The 17,043-nt window shown below is 38.8% G+C and overlaps 1 protein-coding gene across 2 annotated transcripts in view; it reads left to right on the forward strand.

The window, feature by feature from the left end:
- EPS15 (epidermal growth factor receptor pathway substrate 15) overlaps positions 1–17,043 on the forward strand; it is a 156,342-nt gene that overhangs the window by 72,440 nt on the left and 66,859 nt on the right. For both annotated transcript variants that reach the window (XM_056122411.1, XM_056122410.1), the window contains exon 13: positions 14,838–14,910. In XM_056122411.1, the coding sequence (XP_055978386.1) occupies positions 14,838–14,910 (73 nt within the window). The remainder of the gene's footprint in view (positions 1–14,837; positions 14,911–17,043) is intronic.

The raw sequence follows: 17,043 nt of genomic DNA on the forward strand, positions 1-17,043 counted from the left end.
AGCACAGCGGGTAGGGCGTTTGCCTTGCACGCGGCCGACCCGGGTTCGATTCCCAGCATCCCATATGGTTCCCTGAGCACAGCCAGAAGTAATTCCTGAGTCCATGAGCCAGGAATAACCCCTGTGCATCGCCAGGTGTGACCCAAAAAGCAAAAAAAAAAAAAAAAAAAAAAAAAATGGGTGGGAGAGACAGCAGGTAAGGACAGCAGGTGCTTGCCTTGACACAGTCAGTCGTCAATCCAGGGTTGGTCCCTGGTGTGTATATGGTTCCCCAAACCCTCCAGGAGTGATTCCAGAGCATAGAGCCAGGAATGAGCCCTGGGCACCACTAGTTGTGATCCCCCCAAAAACAAACAAAAGGTTATAAAATTGTTTGGTTTTTTTTGTTTCTCACAACAGCAGGTGAAAAGTATTTAAATTTAAATCAAGATATAAAGAATTTTATGCTCTTTTGTTTTTGCTGTTAAGCATTAAATGCAAAATAACTTCCTGGAGTACAAAGATAAGTGCTAAATGAGCATTCCACTTGGTTAAGGCAGGTATTTTCACAGGTCCATTCTTTCCCCCCATATCCTTTTGATGTTTAGCAAAGCATACCGTTGTCCATATAGTTTTAAAAAATGCAAATGCTTATGCATGTACACTTTTAGTTTGTGTACAACAAAGGAATGGGGGTGGGGAAGATGAAAGACTAGAAAAGACTGTACTGTGGTAGTCAGGATGTGGTAAAACCAAATTTAGGTTTTCTAATTGCTAAAGTCTTGGTTGTGAGGAACAAAGTTCTGGAGTGAAGTATCAGGTTCCCTTTTTAGTAGACACCGCCTGTCTGACCAGTGTATCTTCATTGTATCTTCATCTTCCATTAATTGTTTTAATGTTTTAAAAACATTTTAAATCTTTTTCCCCTATGGGAATAGTGATAATATATGCTTATTGTAAATATTTGCAAAGTCTGGAAAAGCATAATGAAGTCAGGAACATGTTTTTTATAATATTTTAAGCATAAAAAAATGAAACAACAGATGATTGAATAAGGAAGCTGTGGTGTGTATACGTACATAATTCTGTGTATCTATAATAAAGATGAGTTCTTGTGGTTAGCTGCACTTTGGCTGGATCTGGAAAGTATCATGTTAAAGAGAAGTAAGTCAGAAGGAGGAGGACAAAGACTGGATGATCTCTCTCATCTGTGGTATATAGAGAAAACATGGGATAGTGTCAAACAATGACAAAACCATGGTCCTGGATTACAAACTCCCATTACCAAATAATGGGGGAAAAAAGTATGCTGGACAAGAGGAGGAAAGTGTCAACTAGAAGTTACATAAGGACAGTGGTAGAAGGTCTGGGGCCCTTTGGTGGTGGTGAAGGTACAATAATTTCGCACACCAAAACCATAAAGGTTAACATTGTTATAACCATGTTATCTAAGCTACAAAAAATATGTAAATAGGGAAAAATAAAGGAGAAAATCATTGGAGATATGAAATGCTCTTTGTTCACCTGGGAACTTGTGTAAAGAATGCTGTTTGCTGTACCCAGAGAGATAGCATAGCAGACCAAGTGCATGCTTGGCCTTTGGGAGACTTGGGTTTGATCCCAATACCACATGGTCACTCCAGGCACAGAACTGGAGTAGTCCCGGTGAGCACAACCAGAGTGTGTGTTGGTGGGGGTTTGGGGGGGATTAATAAATAAACCAGCATCAAAAGTTCTTTGCTGTTGATCAGAAAAAGAGGTGCTGTGCTCATTTCTAGTTCACCAAATATTTTCTAGTTAATAATTAAGAGTTGGACACAGGGTGCTTTTGGGTACACTTTTTCCTTTGAGCATTTTATGTAATTCCTTCAACATTTGCTTATGTAGGAACTTAATTATTTGAATCAGATTAAATGCGTATGCGTTTTAAAAACCCTGTTAAGAACAGTAAATTTGTAATACAATAACTATATTACAGTATGATATAGTTGCAACACAATAATATCAAATACCTGATCTTTGACCTGAGTTGGGCCACCTCTCATGATTCTCACGGCCTACACCTGACTGTGCTTAGGGATTACTTCTGGTGGTGCTGCAGGGACCAAACGTGGTGTTGGGGAGAGAAGCTGGGTTGTCCTTGTGTAGGGCAAGTGCCTTACCTTCTGTTCTATCTCTCCAGTCCTCAACCTATACATACCTACCAATTTAGGACCTATAAGTACCTGAGGTGGTTCCGTCTGCTTATTTGGTAGGATTTGACTTCCTGGCCTTTCCCTAACCATTATCCTTATCTTAGTTTTCTTTCTCAGAGATCCCGCCATTCATGTAGTCACTCAAGCTAGGGAAACCTAAGGTGTTTCTTTTGTTTGTATGTTTCTTTGCTGTTGGGCTACTCCCAGCTCTGTGCCGTGTGGTGCCCGGGGGATCAGGAGGTACCAGGAATTGGACCTCCTACATGCAAAGCTTTTGCATGTGCTCAGCATGTTGACCTGTGTCTCTGGTCCCGAACTTGAAGTGTTGCTACCTCTCATCTTTGTTTTTGTATCTTTATTTTACTTATTTTGGAATTGGGGTCATACCCAGCAGTGTTACTCCTGGCTTTGCGCTCAGGAATCACTCCTGGTAGGGCTCAAGGGGCTAGATGGAGAGATGGGGATTGAGCCAGGGTTGGTCCCATGCAAAGCAGGTGCCCTGCCCCACTATACTATCTCTGTGGTCCCAGTTTTTCTATTTTGAAAAGGCCTCTTCAGATCATTCTTCCAGACCTTCCCAGCTTGCTTGGTTAGACAGCTCTTATTCATCCTGACTTTAGGCATCTTTTTCTCTCTAAGAGAAATACTTCTGACAGCTTTATTTCCCTACGCATATACCTGTCCAGTCTTACTTCAGAACCCACCTTTCATAGTTTTTATATTTATGCTTGTTGTAAATTTGTCAGAATTTATTATAATTGTCTTTTATTTTAATCTTCTATTCGACTAATTCTTTGGTTTTTTATTATTTATTTATTTATTTATTTTGGCGGGGGAGAACGGGGGCATCATACCCAGCAGTGCTTCGGGTTTACTCCTGATGCTGCTCAGGGGACTTTGTGGGATGCCGGGGATTGAACTCAAGTTGACTGTGTGCAAGTTTAATACCCTACCCCTTGCATTGTTGCTCTAGCCCCAAGCTATGTAATTCTTAAAGAGAGGGACTATTTCTTGTTCATTCTTTTATTTCTAACTTATTTAATACAGTAGAAGAAATTTCCTACCATTAACATTTGTCCTCTGTTCTTTCTTAGTTTTAAAACCGCTCCTTCTCTCTGCATCACTGCTGTCACCTCCTTAATGACACCTTCCAGTCTCCCCTCCCTCCTTTTGTGCCATCCTGCTTTCAACTATTGTGTGAAATATAACTCAGGTTCCTGATTGACTCCCTGTCTCCGAATGGATCCAGGTTTCCCTTCTGAGTATGGTTTAAAGGCTTCTCATTCTTGGTTTTCTCTTGGCATCCTCACCATCCCTCTCTCACCCACCTTCCACTGTAAAGGATGGTTACTTCTTTTCCACTGTAAAGTTTTTTGAGAATAGACACATGTGTTTGTTCTTTGTACTATCAAGTTTTCAACATAGTGTTCTAATCTGCCACTCTGGTTTCTCTCTTTTTTTTAAGCCATATGGTAGGTTGTTACCTCTCCTTTCACTATGCTACCACTTTTGTTTTGTGTCTCTGATCCTGTTCCTTTGACTGGATATGCCTTTTGCCCTGTAAACTATTAATGCATGAAGGATTAGCTTAAGTATCATTATCTTTGTCAAACTTTCTATTAAATCTTGGTTGCTATATGTCCTTTTTCTTTCCATTTCTATAGACTTAATTCTTTTTTAATTGTTCTCACCATATTTCATTGTAGCCTCTTTTTTCTTTAAGCTGAACTCCTTAATCATAGGAGCTATATCTTACTCATTTGGATAGGTCTGGAAATTAATGCAGAGTACCCAGGAGCATAAAATCTCGCTGATCAAATGAATGATTTGGTTGAGTCAAGCTGTGTTGCAGATATCAGAATATTTCCTATACTTAATTCCTTAAAAAAATTAATGTCAGACTAGAAGCTAAGTTTTAAATGATAAGAGAAAAGGTTTTCTGAGAATAATAGTTTATTTTAAAAAATCAAGGAGCATGTTCTTACAGAGACACTTAAGATTAGTTGGCTAGCTTTCTGTTTTATCATCTGTTTTTCTCTCAAAAATTTCCTTTGGGAATATCAGTGAAGACTGTTAGACTTTTTCCCAGGAAGAGGGGGAAAAGAGCTTCTATCCATGAACACCAATTTGCATTTATTCCAGGAATTCTCAGGCTTTTAAAGCTATCTGTGTCCCATCTAAAATTTTATGGGGCCACACCCAGCAGTGGTCAGAGGCACTCCTGGAAATTCTCAGCTTTAGTGACCGTGTCTGGGAACCATGGGGTACCAGGGATTCAACTCAGGCCCCACATGTTCAAGATACATGCACTACTGTGGTTTGGACTATTTCTCTAGTTCCTGTCAAATTCCATTTTAAAAAATCTCTTTGCTCTCAGAAAGTAAAGTTGCTGAAGTAGAGAAGTTCCTAGGAGGGAAAAGATGAGACAGAAACTCCCTCAGTCACTTGGTGTGGTGGTAGTGATGGATTATGCTGAGGCAGGACTTAATACTTATTTGTCTTTTGCTAGCTTCTACTTCCTTTCTCTGTCCTTTTTGCAAGAATGTCAGGAAGTAGAAGCAACATCCTGTCTGTCCAGTTTGTTATCGTGGTCCTGGGCCAGTAAATAAGATAGACAATGATAGAAATAGTTAGGCATTTTGCTTTGCCTGCTTTATATAAATTCTCCTCTTCAGTTTTCACAACATCACTGACTGGTGAGTAGCTTTATCCTGATTTTCATTTGAGAAAAGAACAAATGTTTTATCTTTAAGACATTTTTCCTGATATCCTCAGTTTGCCCAGAGACTAAGCTCTGCATGACAGCACAAATTGTCTCTTCAGCATAATAAGGCATAAAAAGTGTAGTAATCTTTCACAGCCTGCACTCTCTAGCCAGTCTGCCTGCTTTGGTTTCTGACACAGCACAGGTTATTTAATTCAACTACCTCAGTTTCTTCCTATGTAAAATGGAAATATAAACAATATGATAGCACTATCCTCCCATTGTTCATCGATTTGCTCGAGCGGGTCCAGTAACATCTCCATCATGAGAATTATTGTTACTGTGTTTGGCATATCGAATACGTCACAGGTAGCTTGCCAGGCTTTGCCGTGTGGGCGAGATACTCTCGGTAGCTTGCCGGGCTCTCCGAGAGGAGCGGAGCAATCCAACTCGGGTCGGCCGTATTGGCCGCGTGCAAGGCAAACGCCTTATCCACTGTGCTATCTCTCCAGCCCTCAAACAATATGATATATTAAATAATTTTACTCTTGATATAGTTCTTGGAACACAGTAAATTTTCAGTGCATGTCAGTAATTATCTTCATTATTCTCCCTTGCATCTATCTCAGTACTTTGAACCCAACATTTTACTGAGTAGGTGATCAGCAAACATTGGATGGAGTAGCAGAAAGAACACTTGTTTTCCTTAGTTAAAAAGGGACTGGAACTTCTTAGCCAACTAGCCAGGTGTTCTGACTTCATTCATATTTAAGAACATTAAAAAATAATTTCAGGCAGTGTTGAACATATATTTTATATTAAATTTTAAAAAATTTTGTTAAGTTTAAATACCACTAGAAACGTTAACGCTGTAAGAGAATATTGATCACGCTACAAGATCTATAGCTCTTTATTTATGTGATGTGACCTAAAGTATTTCTTGCCCTATAAAAGAATCTGCAGTACTGATACTAGGAGTCTCAATTAATGATTTCAAAATTGGTGTTAATTAACTGAATAATTAAAGGTAGTGTAGACTTACTTGGTAAGAATAAGGCAACTGAATTCATATTCACACAAAATGCTTTACTCATCGTTTCAAACCCCTCTTTAGGAAGACTTCCCTTATTTGAAAGCCTCCTTGCTAAAGGCTGACAGCATATCTAATATTAGCCACATAACTAAAAATATATCCTATACAGTGCCAGACCAATAGTACAGGTAAGACATTTGCCTTGTGTGCAGCCAATCCCGTTTTGATCCCCAGCACCCTGTATGATCCCCGGCATCCTATATGATTCCCCAAGCACCACTGGGAGTAATTCCTGAGTGCAAAGCTAGAAATAACCCTTGAGTATTTCCTGATGTGGTCCAAAAGCAAAACAAAAATACTCTGTGACTTACTTTTAAAAATAAAACTTCATTAAGCATCCCGCTTCTCAGAAATAAGAAGTATAGTGCCATGTGTATTTAACTTTTATAAGAAAAATTTTTATATAAAAAATTTCTATATATAAAAAAGTTTTATAATTATTGTTGGTTTTCCCCAGAAAACTCTTAAGTAGAGACCTGCTTTTTTATCAGATTTGCAAATAATATTCAGTGGATATTTATTGAAAGAAAAAATAATATAAATTTTAGGCAAAGTTCAGAGAAATTAAAAACTTAAAGTACAAATTGATGTCTCTATACTGAAACTTAAAATTTTACCTATGCACTGAATTTTTAGAATGAAAGACTGTTTAACTTTTAGCATGGTTTGAATTATAAGTTAAAACTTGCTTGTTAGATATCTGTAGTTGTTCAAGACTTTTGATAGTTTAAAGATAAGCAGTCAGAGCAAACTTTTGTCCCCAAGTAATTTGCCTCAGTTTCCTGTTTCCTCTTCTCCCACAGAGCAAAAGCAAGCAGGCGAAGAAGAGCTGTATCGCTAAATAAGCCATTAAGAGTTCAAAACACATCAGAAACCTTTACGTACTTACCACTGCCTTATTAAGTTGTATGTCATCCATGAACTTTCCATGAGAAATAAGTTAGTCTGCTGTTTAAAATTGCCTAATATCCATGCCTTCTTTTTTTTTGTTAAATTTTTTTATGGTGGTTAAAACACATAGCATGTTCACTATATTTACCATTTAAAAATATTTAATTATATAATTTATTGGCATTGAGTACATTCATATTACACAACTTTATCACAACTTTTTATCACTCCAAACTGAATAATTTAATTGAACTTGATATCATCTTAACTTTGATTACACACAAAATTCTATTATTATAACTCCTTCCCTGCCACTTGATATTGATGTAATAAATATTGATATAATATACCACATCTTTATATATGAGTATTCTTTAACAGATTTTATGTTTACTTTAATGTATTTGTTTTTTAAACATTGTAGACAATATAAAGTGGAATTGCAAACCAAATTGTGGTACTACTTGATTTTATTTGAACCTGAAGGACTCCTTTTAGTACACATGTAATGATAATAAAGTCCTTCAAATTTTGTTTACCTGGGACAGTCTTAATTTCTCCCTCATTTTTGAAACATAATTTTGCCAGATAATATTTGAAGTTAAAAGTTTTTTCTTAAAAAAGTAATTAAAAAGTCTCTTAGTTCTTTTAGCATTAAGAATATCATATTGTCAGGGCTGGAGCAATAGCACAGCGGGGAGGGCATTTGCCTTGCACGCAGCCAACATGGCCGACCCGAGTTCGATTCCTCCGCCCCTCTCGGAGAGCCCGGCAAGCTACTGAAAGTATCTCGCCCGCACGGCAGGGCCTGGCAAGCTCCCCATGACGTATTCGATATGCCAGACACAGTAACAACAAGTCTCATGATGGAGACATTACTGGGCCTGCTCGAGCAAATCGATGAACAACGGGAGGACCGTGACTGTGAGTTATCATAGCATATGGTAGTAATAACATCACTCCTTAAACATGTAATGTTGGGGCTGGAGTGATATCAATATTTTGGAGTGATAGTACAGCAGGTAGGGCCTGCACACGGCCAACCCAGGCTTGATTCCCAGTATCCCATGTGGTCCCCAGAGCACCACCAGGAGTAATTCCTGAGTGCAAAGCCAGGAGTAACCCCTGTGCATCGCAGGGTGTGACCCAAAAAGCAATAATAATAATAATAGTAGTATTATCGCTGGAGTGATCGCACAGTGGGTAGGGTGTTTGCCTTGCACACAGCCCACGCAGCCAACTCAAGTTCAATTCCTCCACCCCTCTGGGAGATCCCGGCAAGCTACCGAGAGTATCTCGCCCACATGGCAAAGCCTGGCAAGCTACCCATGATGTATTCGATATGCCAAACACAGTAACAACAAGTCTCACGATGGAGACGTTACTGGGCCTGCTCGAGCAAATCGATGAACAATGGGAGGACAGTGCCAGAGTGCTACAATAATAATAATAATAAATAATAATAATAAACATGTAATGTTATTGCACCTCACCCACTATCATGCTAATCTCCTTCCATCACTGCCCCTAGGTCCCCTCTCATCCTGTCCTTCCTTCCCCCATTCCCTGCCAACTCTGATTGAGTTTGACAGGCTCAGTTCTATTGGCAGAATATCAATTTGTTTTCATGATCCGTTGTCTGTTCCCTCCCTTTGTTTCTTTATACTCCATAAATGAGTGAGATCATCCTGTCTTTGTCTCTCTTTACTTTGCTAAGCATGACATTTTTTTAGCTCCATCCAGTTTGCAGCTACTACAAGATTTCTTCTCTTCTTGCAGAGAGGTAGTATTTCATTGTATATAGGCCAGATTTTTTAAAAAAGGAATTAATGGGGTCTAGTGCAGATGCGGTTATTTGTCATCTATCATTCCTTATACTAATTTCTATAATGGCGGTTGTCAGTAGTAGTAGTAGTAGTAGTAGTAGTAGTAGCAGCAGCAGTAGTAACTTACCATTATCATCTTTAGTAGTAGTAATAGTAACAGAGTAGTAGTAGTAGTAGTAGTAGTAGTAGTAGTGACTTGTTACTATTCTTCTCAGTAGTAGTAACAGTAGTAGTAGTAGAAGGTGGTGGATAATATGGCAATGGTAATGTATTGTTAGTTCCAACTAAAGGCATCCTAAGTGAAAATTTGAACTGCTTTAGTGATGAGCCCATTCTTTAATTGATTTGTGATTTTAAAGTGGGATTCTATGGCTGGTAAATTTTAGTCAGGAGTTAATCTGTGGGCCATCATTGCTCCAAGAGGTAGGGTTTATAAGAAGGTGGCATTTTTAATTTGGTCTTTAAGGGTAGAAAGATAGTCATTGAGGGAGAAAGAACAGTTGTCTGATTGTCTGAAAATATTGCTCCATTCTAGATGAGGGGGTGTGTCAGCCAGAATGAATAGCTTATTGCTACAGAGGTCAAACTGAGATGACTCACTTGATGGAGCCAGCATTTGAATTCTGGACAATTTTATGCTAAACCTTATGCCTTGAAAATCTTTTAATGAGAGTAGTTTAATTTTCAATATTCAACAAGATTTTTGTGCAAAGATTTTGGCAATTGCATATTCTATAATTTTCTAAACTGTATGTAACCCATAATTCCTTTTAAGAAATTAAAAAATGAGCCCATTGTTACTTAAACTTCTAAGCAGTGTTAACATTATGAGTAAAAAGCATAAACACTGCATTTTTCCCTCCTATTTTTGAATGACATCTTGTGTTTCAGATCTTAAGATGGTGGACATGGGGCCAGGGCCAAGGACGGGCTCCGTGGGAGAATGCTTGCTTTGCAGCTGAGGCCAGGCGTTCTACCCCTAGCACAGCCTCACTTGACTGAAGGCAACCCAGCCTGTTTACACAGTTGTTGGTGTGATTCCCCACAGGAGAAATGTGTCATCTCTAGCACATGACAGCCAAATTTGTGTGAGACCTGTGACCCCTGGCATCACAACAACTAGCAAAGTGTGTTAACACTGCAACCAAGCCTGCAATCCCTTGTCTTCGCAGCAGAATGACAGGAAAAGAAATAAATTAGGAAAAAAACATAAAAAGGTGGTAGTTAACTAACATTTGCACAGCAAAAAGTAAAACTCTTATTTAGAAGGGAATATTTTGCCTAAAAGAATCAGAAAAACTATTTCACTTCTGAGCCAGATTAGAACCCACTGCTCCAGTTTTTAGTCCTATTTTCTTGCTCTATTTAAGACCCAGATGCCTTTCTGAAGACTGCTTGAGAACAGTATCGGGCTTGTCTTTGCTTAGAAGAGAGATTGAATGACAAGCTACACGATAATAGCAGTAGTATTAAAGAGGTTTGCATCATTCTAGTTTTCAACGGGCTTCTAGATTTTATGTTTTCTGGTTGGAAAAGAATGATTTTTATATTTAAAAACAGATATAAAACTGTTTCTGGAAAGGATTTTGAAGATGATTTGCTCCTGTTTCTGTGGCAGTACTATTATTATATAAAATTAAGACCAACACTCACTCCCATGTTTGTTTGTTTTTTAATTGAATCACCATGAGCAACACTTGCAAAGCTTTCATGTTTGGGTTTCGGTTATACAATGATTGAACACCCATCCCTCCACCAGTGCATATTTTCCACCACCGATGTCTCCAGTATTCCTGCCTCCCCCATCCCAACCCTCCCCCTGCCTCTGTGGCAGACAGTTTCCCCTATACTCTCTCTAGTTTGGGGCATTATGGTTTGCAATACAGGTACTGAGAGGCTATCACATTTGGTCCTTTATCTACTTTTAGCACACATCTCCCATCCTGATCAATTCCTCCAACCATCATTGACTTTGTGTTCTCTTCTGTATTTCAGCTGCCTTCTCCCCCAGCTCTTGAGGCAGGCTTCCAACCATGTAGCATTATTCCTGACCCTTGTCTCTACTGTCTTTGTGTAACAGTCTCATATATTATTTTATATTCTACAGTTGAGTGCAGTCATTCTGTGTCCCCCTCTTTCTGACTCATTTCACTTAGCATGATACTCTCCATGACTGTCCACTTATAAGCAAATTTCATGACTTCATCTTTCCTAACAGCTGCACAGTATTCCATTGTATCGATGTACCATAGTTTCTTTAACCAGTCGTCTGTTCTTGGGCACTCGGGATGTTTCCAGATTCTGGCTATTGTGAACAGTGCTGCAATGAATATATAGGTGTAGATGTCATTTCTACTGTGCTTTTTTGCATCCTTGGGATATATTCCCAGAAGGGGTATTATGTTCATTCCCATGTTCTTATAGACAGTGTCTGGAAGGTAGATTACATGAACTGCAAAGCCCTTGAACTTGACCATCTTGTGAGTAGCATTTGTTACTTAGTAGTGTGCTTATGTAGTTGCCAAATTTAGACTTCTTCTGAAAGCCTAGCATGGACATTTCTTTGTTGTTTCAGATGTTAGGTTCTTCAGAATCCTGACAGTCAATTTTTGGAATACCAAGGAATTGCCTTTCTTTATAGTTTGGTATGTGTGGGTTAATCAGGATGTGCCCCATCTGGGAGTCGATAGGCTCTCTCTCTCCTCCCTCTCCCTCCCTTTCTCTCTCTCTCTCCCCCCCCCCTTTCTCTACCTTTCTTTTTTTCTTTCCCTTTCTGGAAGTTGTTGAGGTGAAGGCCGTAAAATTTTTCTTCGGGGCTGGGGGCAGTCCCAGCAGTGCTCCAGACCCTCAGTGGTGCTTGGTGTGTTGTGTCGCCAAGAGTTTGAACCCAGGGTCTCCTTCCTGTGAAGCATGTACTTGTTCATATGAGCCACATTCCCTGACTGAAGCCAATAACCAACTCTTTGTTCCATCCAAATTAGATAGTGCTTTGAAAACAATGTTTGACACTTATTTTGAAACTTTATATTGGACGATATTGTCCACATATCATTAGATTCCTTAGGCAGCTGCATCTACTACAAAATAACATTTGGGGACTGAAACTATTATCTGAGTTATTAAAATATTACTTGATTTAGTCTGATAGCATCAAATATTTTAAATAAAAATGTTTTTATAGCACAGCGGTGGAGCATTTGCCTTGCATGTGGCCAGTAAGGCCAACCTGAGGAGTTCAATTCCTCTGCCCCTTTCAGAGAGCCTGGCAAGCTACTGAGAGTATCTTGCCCGCATGGCAAAGCCTGGCCAGCTACCCGTGACATATTCAATATGTCAAACACAGTAACAAGTCTCACAATGTTACTGGTCCTGCTCGAGCAAATTGATGAACAATGGGAGGACAGTGACACAGTGACAGAGAATCATATAACTGGTTAACTTAATTTAATTCTCAATCCATTCCTCCTGCCCCCACCCTTTTGGGCCACACCTGGCTATGTTCAGAGCTCACTCCTGGCTCTGCACTGAGGGATTGCTTCTCGAAGAGCTCAGGGAACTATGATCCTGGGGACTTGAACTGGGGCCAGCTACATGCAAGGTTAAGCGCCTTGCCTCTTGTGCTATCTCTTGGACTCCTGTTTTAATTTATTATTTTAAAACATTTTCCCTTTACTAATGTTTATTGCACTGCTTGACTTTGGTAATAAAAGGAATGGTGAGAGATCAGAATCTTGCTAGATAAAGGTAGATTGAAAATTAAATGATCTGATCCTTAAGAAAATTACAAATCCATACCAATCCATACTGTATAGCACTGTCCTCCCATTGTTCATCGATTGCTCGAGCAGGCTCAGTAATGTCTCCATTTTGAGACTTGTTGTTACTATTGAATACCTCATGGGTAGCTTGCCAGGCTTTGCTGTGCAGGCAAGATACTCTCAGTAGCTTGCCTGGCTCTCTGAGAGGGGTGGACGAATCGAACCCAGCTTGGCCGGACTGGCTGCATGCAAGGCAAACGCCCTACCACTGTGCTATTGCTCCAGCCCTAGAGATATTTCATATTTTCATATTTAGTTGGGACTGTGCTTCATGACATGTTTGGAGGCATCCCCACTGTTTCCCATTCCTCCCGACCACCAAAGCAATGGAGAGAAATGCGTGCTTTCAAAGCTTTCTCCTTTTTACGGAATATTGCGTTTGCTGGTTAGAGCTCTCTAAGAGTCTTCTGTGGAATCTGTTCTATCTTCACCAAGAAGTTCCCTCTTTTGCTTTCCCATTTGTCTGTCATGGCTACTTTGAGCCAGCTCACTACCTTCTACACCCTGCTTTCTGCATGCACACTTGATCTTTGCACAGGCACTGTCAGTAATGGCAGTTAACAGATTGAATCGAATACAGATAAGCACTTTAGTGTGTGTAGTGCTCATCTGTATCATATTTCTAGTTTTTGTTGCCTGCTGTCCAAAAATGAGCAGCTGAATTGATAATTAGAATGGAAGAACGCCTGCAAAGATGGGGGGGGGGGGGGATAGTGTTTTTATGTGACTTATCTGTAACATGCTGCAGCAGGACTGGAAGTACTCTTCACATAAGGAGGAAAGAACACATTTCTGAGATTGAGCTTGCTGGGTTTGTGGGGTATATTTAGATTTTTCTTCCTCTTTTTCTATTTTGATTTTACCTAATTATATAAGGATTAGAAGTGGAGGATGACCTGAAGTAAGGGAACGGTGGGGCTTTGAAAAAGGATTTGTGTAGTAAAGGACTGTTTAAAATCTCAGACACTTAGCGACCCACTTTGTGAACCATCTGAAAACCAGTTAATGAGCGCAGTGGCTGTCTCAGGTATTTTAAAGTAACAGTATAACAAGTAGCTTTATTCTTGGTTTTGCTCAAACTTAAGAACACTGGGCCTAGATAATCAAAACAGTGGATGATTGCCTACAATTAAAATAGCCCCTCAGAAAGGTGAGAAATATACATACATTGTGAGTTGTCCCTTTTGCGTCTCCATTTGTATAATTTTTTCACTTTCCATTTTGCTGCAGTTTAATGGAGCCTCTGTTTTTATTTGGGTTCTGTCTGGAATGAAATGATAGTCATGAAACTCTAGGGAAAGCTCTGCAGTACTGGTCCAGGGGACTTCTTGGATGCCATCCTCCCCTCTTCTCGTTGCTTTTTTTTAACCTTCCTTTTCCTCCAAAATTATTGATACAGTATTCTGATTTTTCATCTTGTGGAATATAAAGTGAAGGGAGTTTGCTCTGTTGCTCTCTAGCTCTCTCTCTCTCTCTCTCTCTGTGTGTGTGTGTAAGATGTGATAGAACAAATGGAAAGTTGCACTTATTATGTCAAAAGAAGTGTCATTATTTGGTAATTCTACATACTGGATTGCTTGGGATTTATTTGTTAGGAATTCGGCTCTAATAAAAACATGTAGATAATGATATTTCAGAGTAAAAGTGGATCCTGGCAAGTTTGATCTTAAGAATAGAATGTTAATTTGATTCATTTTTTAAGCCTAAAATAAATTGTTTTATGTACTTAATCAATTGGGATTAATTAATCAAATAGCTTTTTGGAGCAGATGTGGTGTTGCATAAAGCAAGTGGCTTTTGTATTGACAATATTATCCATTTAATCTATGTTGTTTCATTCTGATGCTGGTGCACATGAGCGATTCAAGGGGAAATTAACGCTACATTAAATGTCCTTCCTTTCTTTAATGTTGTTGACTGTTTTTATTAGCCATTTTCATTCGGTTTCACAGTGGTGCTTAAGGGTTAAGATTCCAAAGCTGTTATTCCCCTCCTCTTTTTCACTACTAGTTTTCATTGGACAACATTTCCATAGCAACAGTGATATCAGTGAAACCCGAGTGTTTCATTGATTATTTTTCTCCTCTTCCTTTTTTAATCTATTCTCTTTTCACCACATTTTAGTGAGAAAGCAATTGTTTTAACAAACAGAGCTTATATTGATTTCTATTCCATAAATAATTAAAAGAGGGTAGAAAAATCTGCCCTTCATTTAAAAATTGAATGTTTCACTATGTATTTAAAAAGCGATTCAGGATTAGGAGGATGGATAACCATACCGGCTGTAGCTGATGTTCTCAAATATTCTTGCATTGTTTGCTGGTCTTCTAGGGAAAAGAATAATGTGGAACAGGACCTTAAAGAGAAAGAAGATACTATTAAACAGAGGACAAGTGAGGTTCAGGTATGTGAACTATAAAATTCACTATTCTATTTCTGATTTAGGAAAATTCATTAAAATGTAATATGTCATTTACTATTTTATGATTATGGTACTAATGGTATAGATCAAGAGAATAAATAACTCTTACTTATGTGACATCAATATTTACTTTTTGCAAAACGATGATTTTCTTTGACTTCTGGCCTGCAGACTTTATACTGCAATGAGAAAGCAGTATTTCTCAGCATAAATTTTTAGTTTCAAAGGTATTTTAATGATGAATATTTACCTGCATATTTTATCATTAAAGGTAAGTTTGGATAACTTGCAGTGTAAATATTATTTACGCCAATAAAATTAAATTAATAAAAGTCATCATCATGCAAATGCAAATTGCTTTTTCATGGGCAAGAGATTTTGTTAGATAAGAGACCTAGTATTTTATAGAACTGTTTTTTATCAGACTGGAAGGTTGCAAAATGATATGGATCAATTTTAAAATTGCATTTTATTATTTGTTTAGTATCCAGGGTATCTTAAACTGTAGCAAAAGAGATTTATTTTCACTAAATTATCTCAAATAGCTTCATTTTACAGATAGAAAAGATAGTGAAGTGTGTTTCTGATTAAAAAACGGTATTACTAGGAAAAGATACAAAAGGAATATTATTAAAATTATTCTAAAGTTAATAGTCTAGATATTAGAAAGTATAGAAAATTGGGCATTGTTGCATCAGAGCTGTAAGCAGCCCATGTGATCAGGTACTGGGGCGCTGTTTCCCGACTGCTGTACCAGCACATGCGGGAGGTCAGGCATGGAAGCCCTGGCAACACTGACCAGGAAGAGCTCGGGGATGAGTGTTTCTTAATATGTGGCTGGTATGTGAAAATTCCCCGCTTGTCCAGGTCATTTTAAATGGATGAAATTTTGAGCTTTTAGAGCCATTGTTTTGTTTTGAAGTAGGGCATCCCCCCAGAGTTGTCTGCCAGGTGGCCAGTGCTGGAGGGGGGAGATGATGGAGGAAGAAGCCAGAAGGAGACTTCTTGCTGGAAGTTGATTCTCTGTCTCTAAATTAATGTACAGGAATTTTCCTAAAGGTGATACAGAAGTCAAGAGATTATCTCTAGTGTCTTAATAGTAGTGAGATTGGGTGTGGTTACCTAGATTTAAAAACATTTTTGCATGATTTTGGGGCTTTCTTTTTTCCCATATGGGCCTTACCACATAGAACTTGGGACCTAGGGCCACTTTCGGTGCCTGTGCCAGACAGTTTTGGGGAGGCCACCTAGGACATACACCACATGGTGCTGTGTTGGAGGCTCTAGAGTGGCATGGATTGAACTCAGGGCCTCACACATGCTAGGCATGTGCTCTCCCTCTTGGACTGGTCTCAGCCTCTTAAGAAATGCAAGAATCTCAGCTTTTAAACAGTTCTTAACGAAAATACCTTTAAAATGAAACACAATTTAATCCGCATTTTATTAACCTTAAAAAAAAATAGTTGCTGATATTATCTTGAAAAGGTTCTGAATTTAGCCAGATAATGTTTACTAAGGTTTTTTGTGATAGACAATATTTTGTGATTCCTGTTGGTTTTTTCCTACTCCATTTTTCAAGGATGTACATTTCAATAGCCAGCTTGGAAGAATACTAGCATTTATATTTTTTTCCTTTAGGGCTAAATAAGCAATTCATATTTATTTCTTGCAATGATAGGAGGTTTGTTCTCATTCGTATTTTCTTTGTGGTTTGCTTATTTTTCTTAGTGGTTTTAGTAAGATACATATTTAATCTTAAAATTTGCTAAATGTTGAATTTTTACAAAGGAGAGTTTCTTCCAAGTAGTGCTGAGGGGACGCAGGGGAACTCTCCTCGTGGTTCTTATCCACATAGGCCATACAGTTTAGGCCTGGAAATGATACTGCTCAGGGACCACTGTTGCTGCACCTGGCAGTGCTTTGAGGGCCATGCTGTGGAGGAATTGAATTCAGGGCCTCTTGCATGCAAAGGAAGCACCTGCCCCCGCCAGGATAGCCCTTGTCCCCAGGATACCTGGTTGAAAAAGTCTAGATTGTTGATATTTTTTGCATAGAGAATGATGCAATAAGAAGTATCTGCAAGCATGGTTAGCAGAGGTCAAATTGTAATTGTTG

This window comes from Sorex fumeus, unplaced genomic scaffold, assembly GCF_029834395.1.
Source record: "Sorex fumeus unplaced genomic scaffold, SorFum_2.1 ptg000045l, whole genome shotgun sequence".
NCBI lineage: Eukaryota > Metazoa > Chordata > Mammalia > Eulipotyphla > Soricidae > Sorex > Sorex fumeus.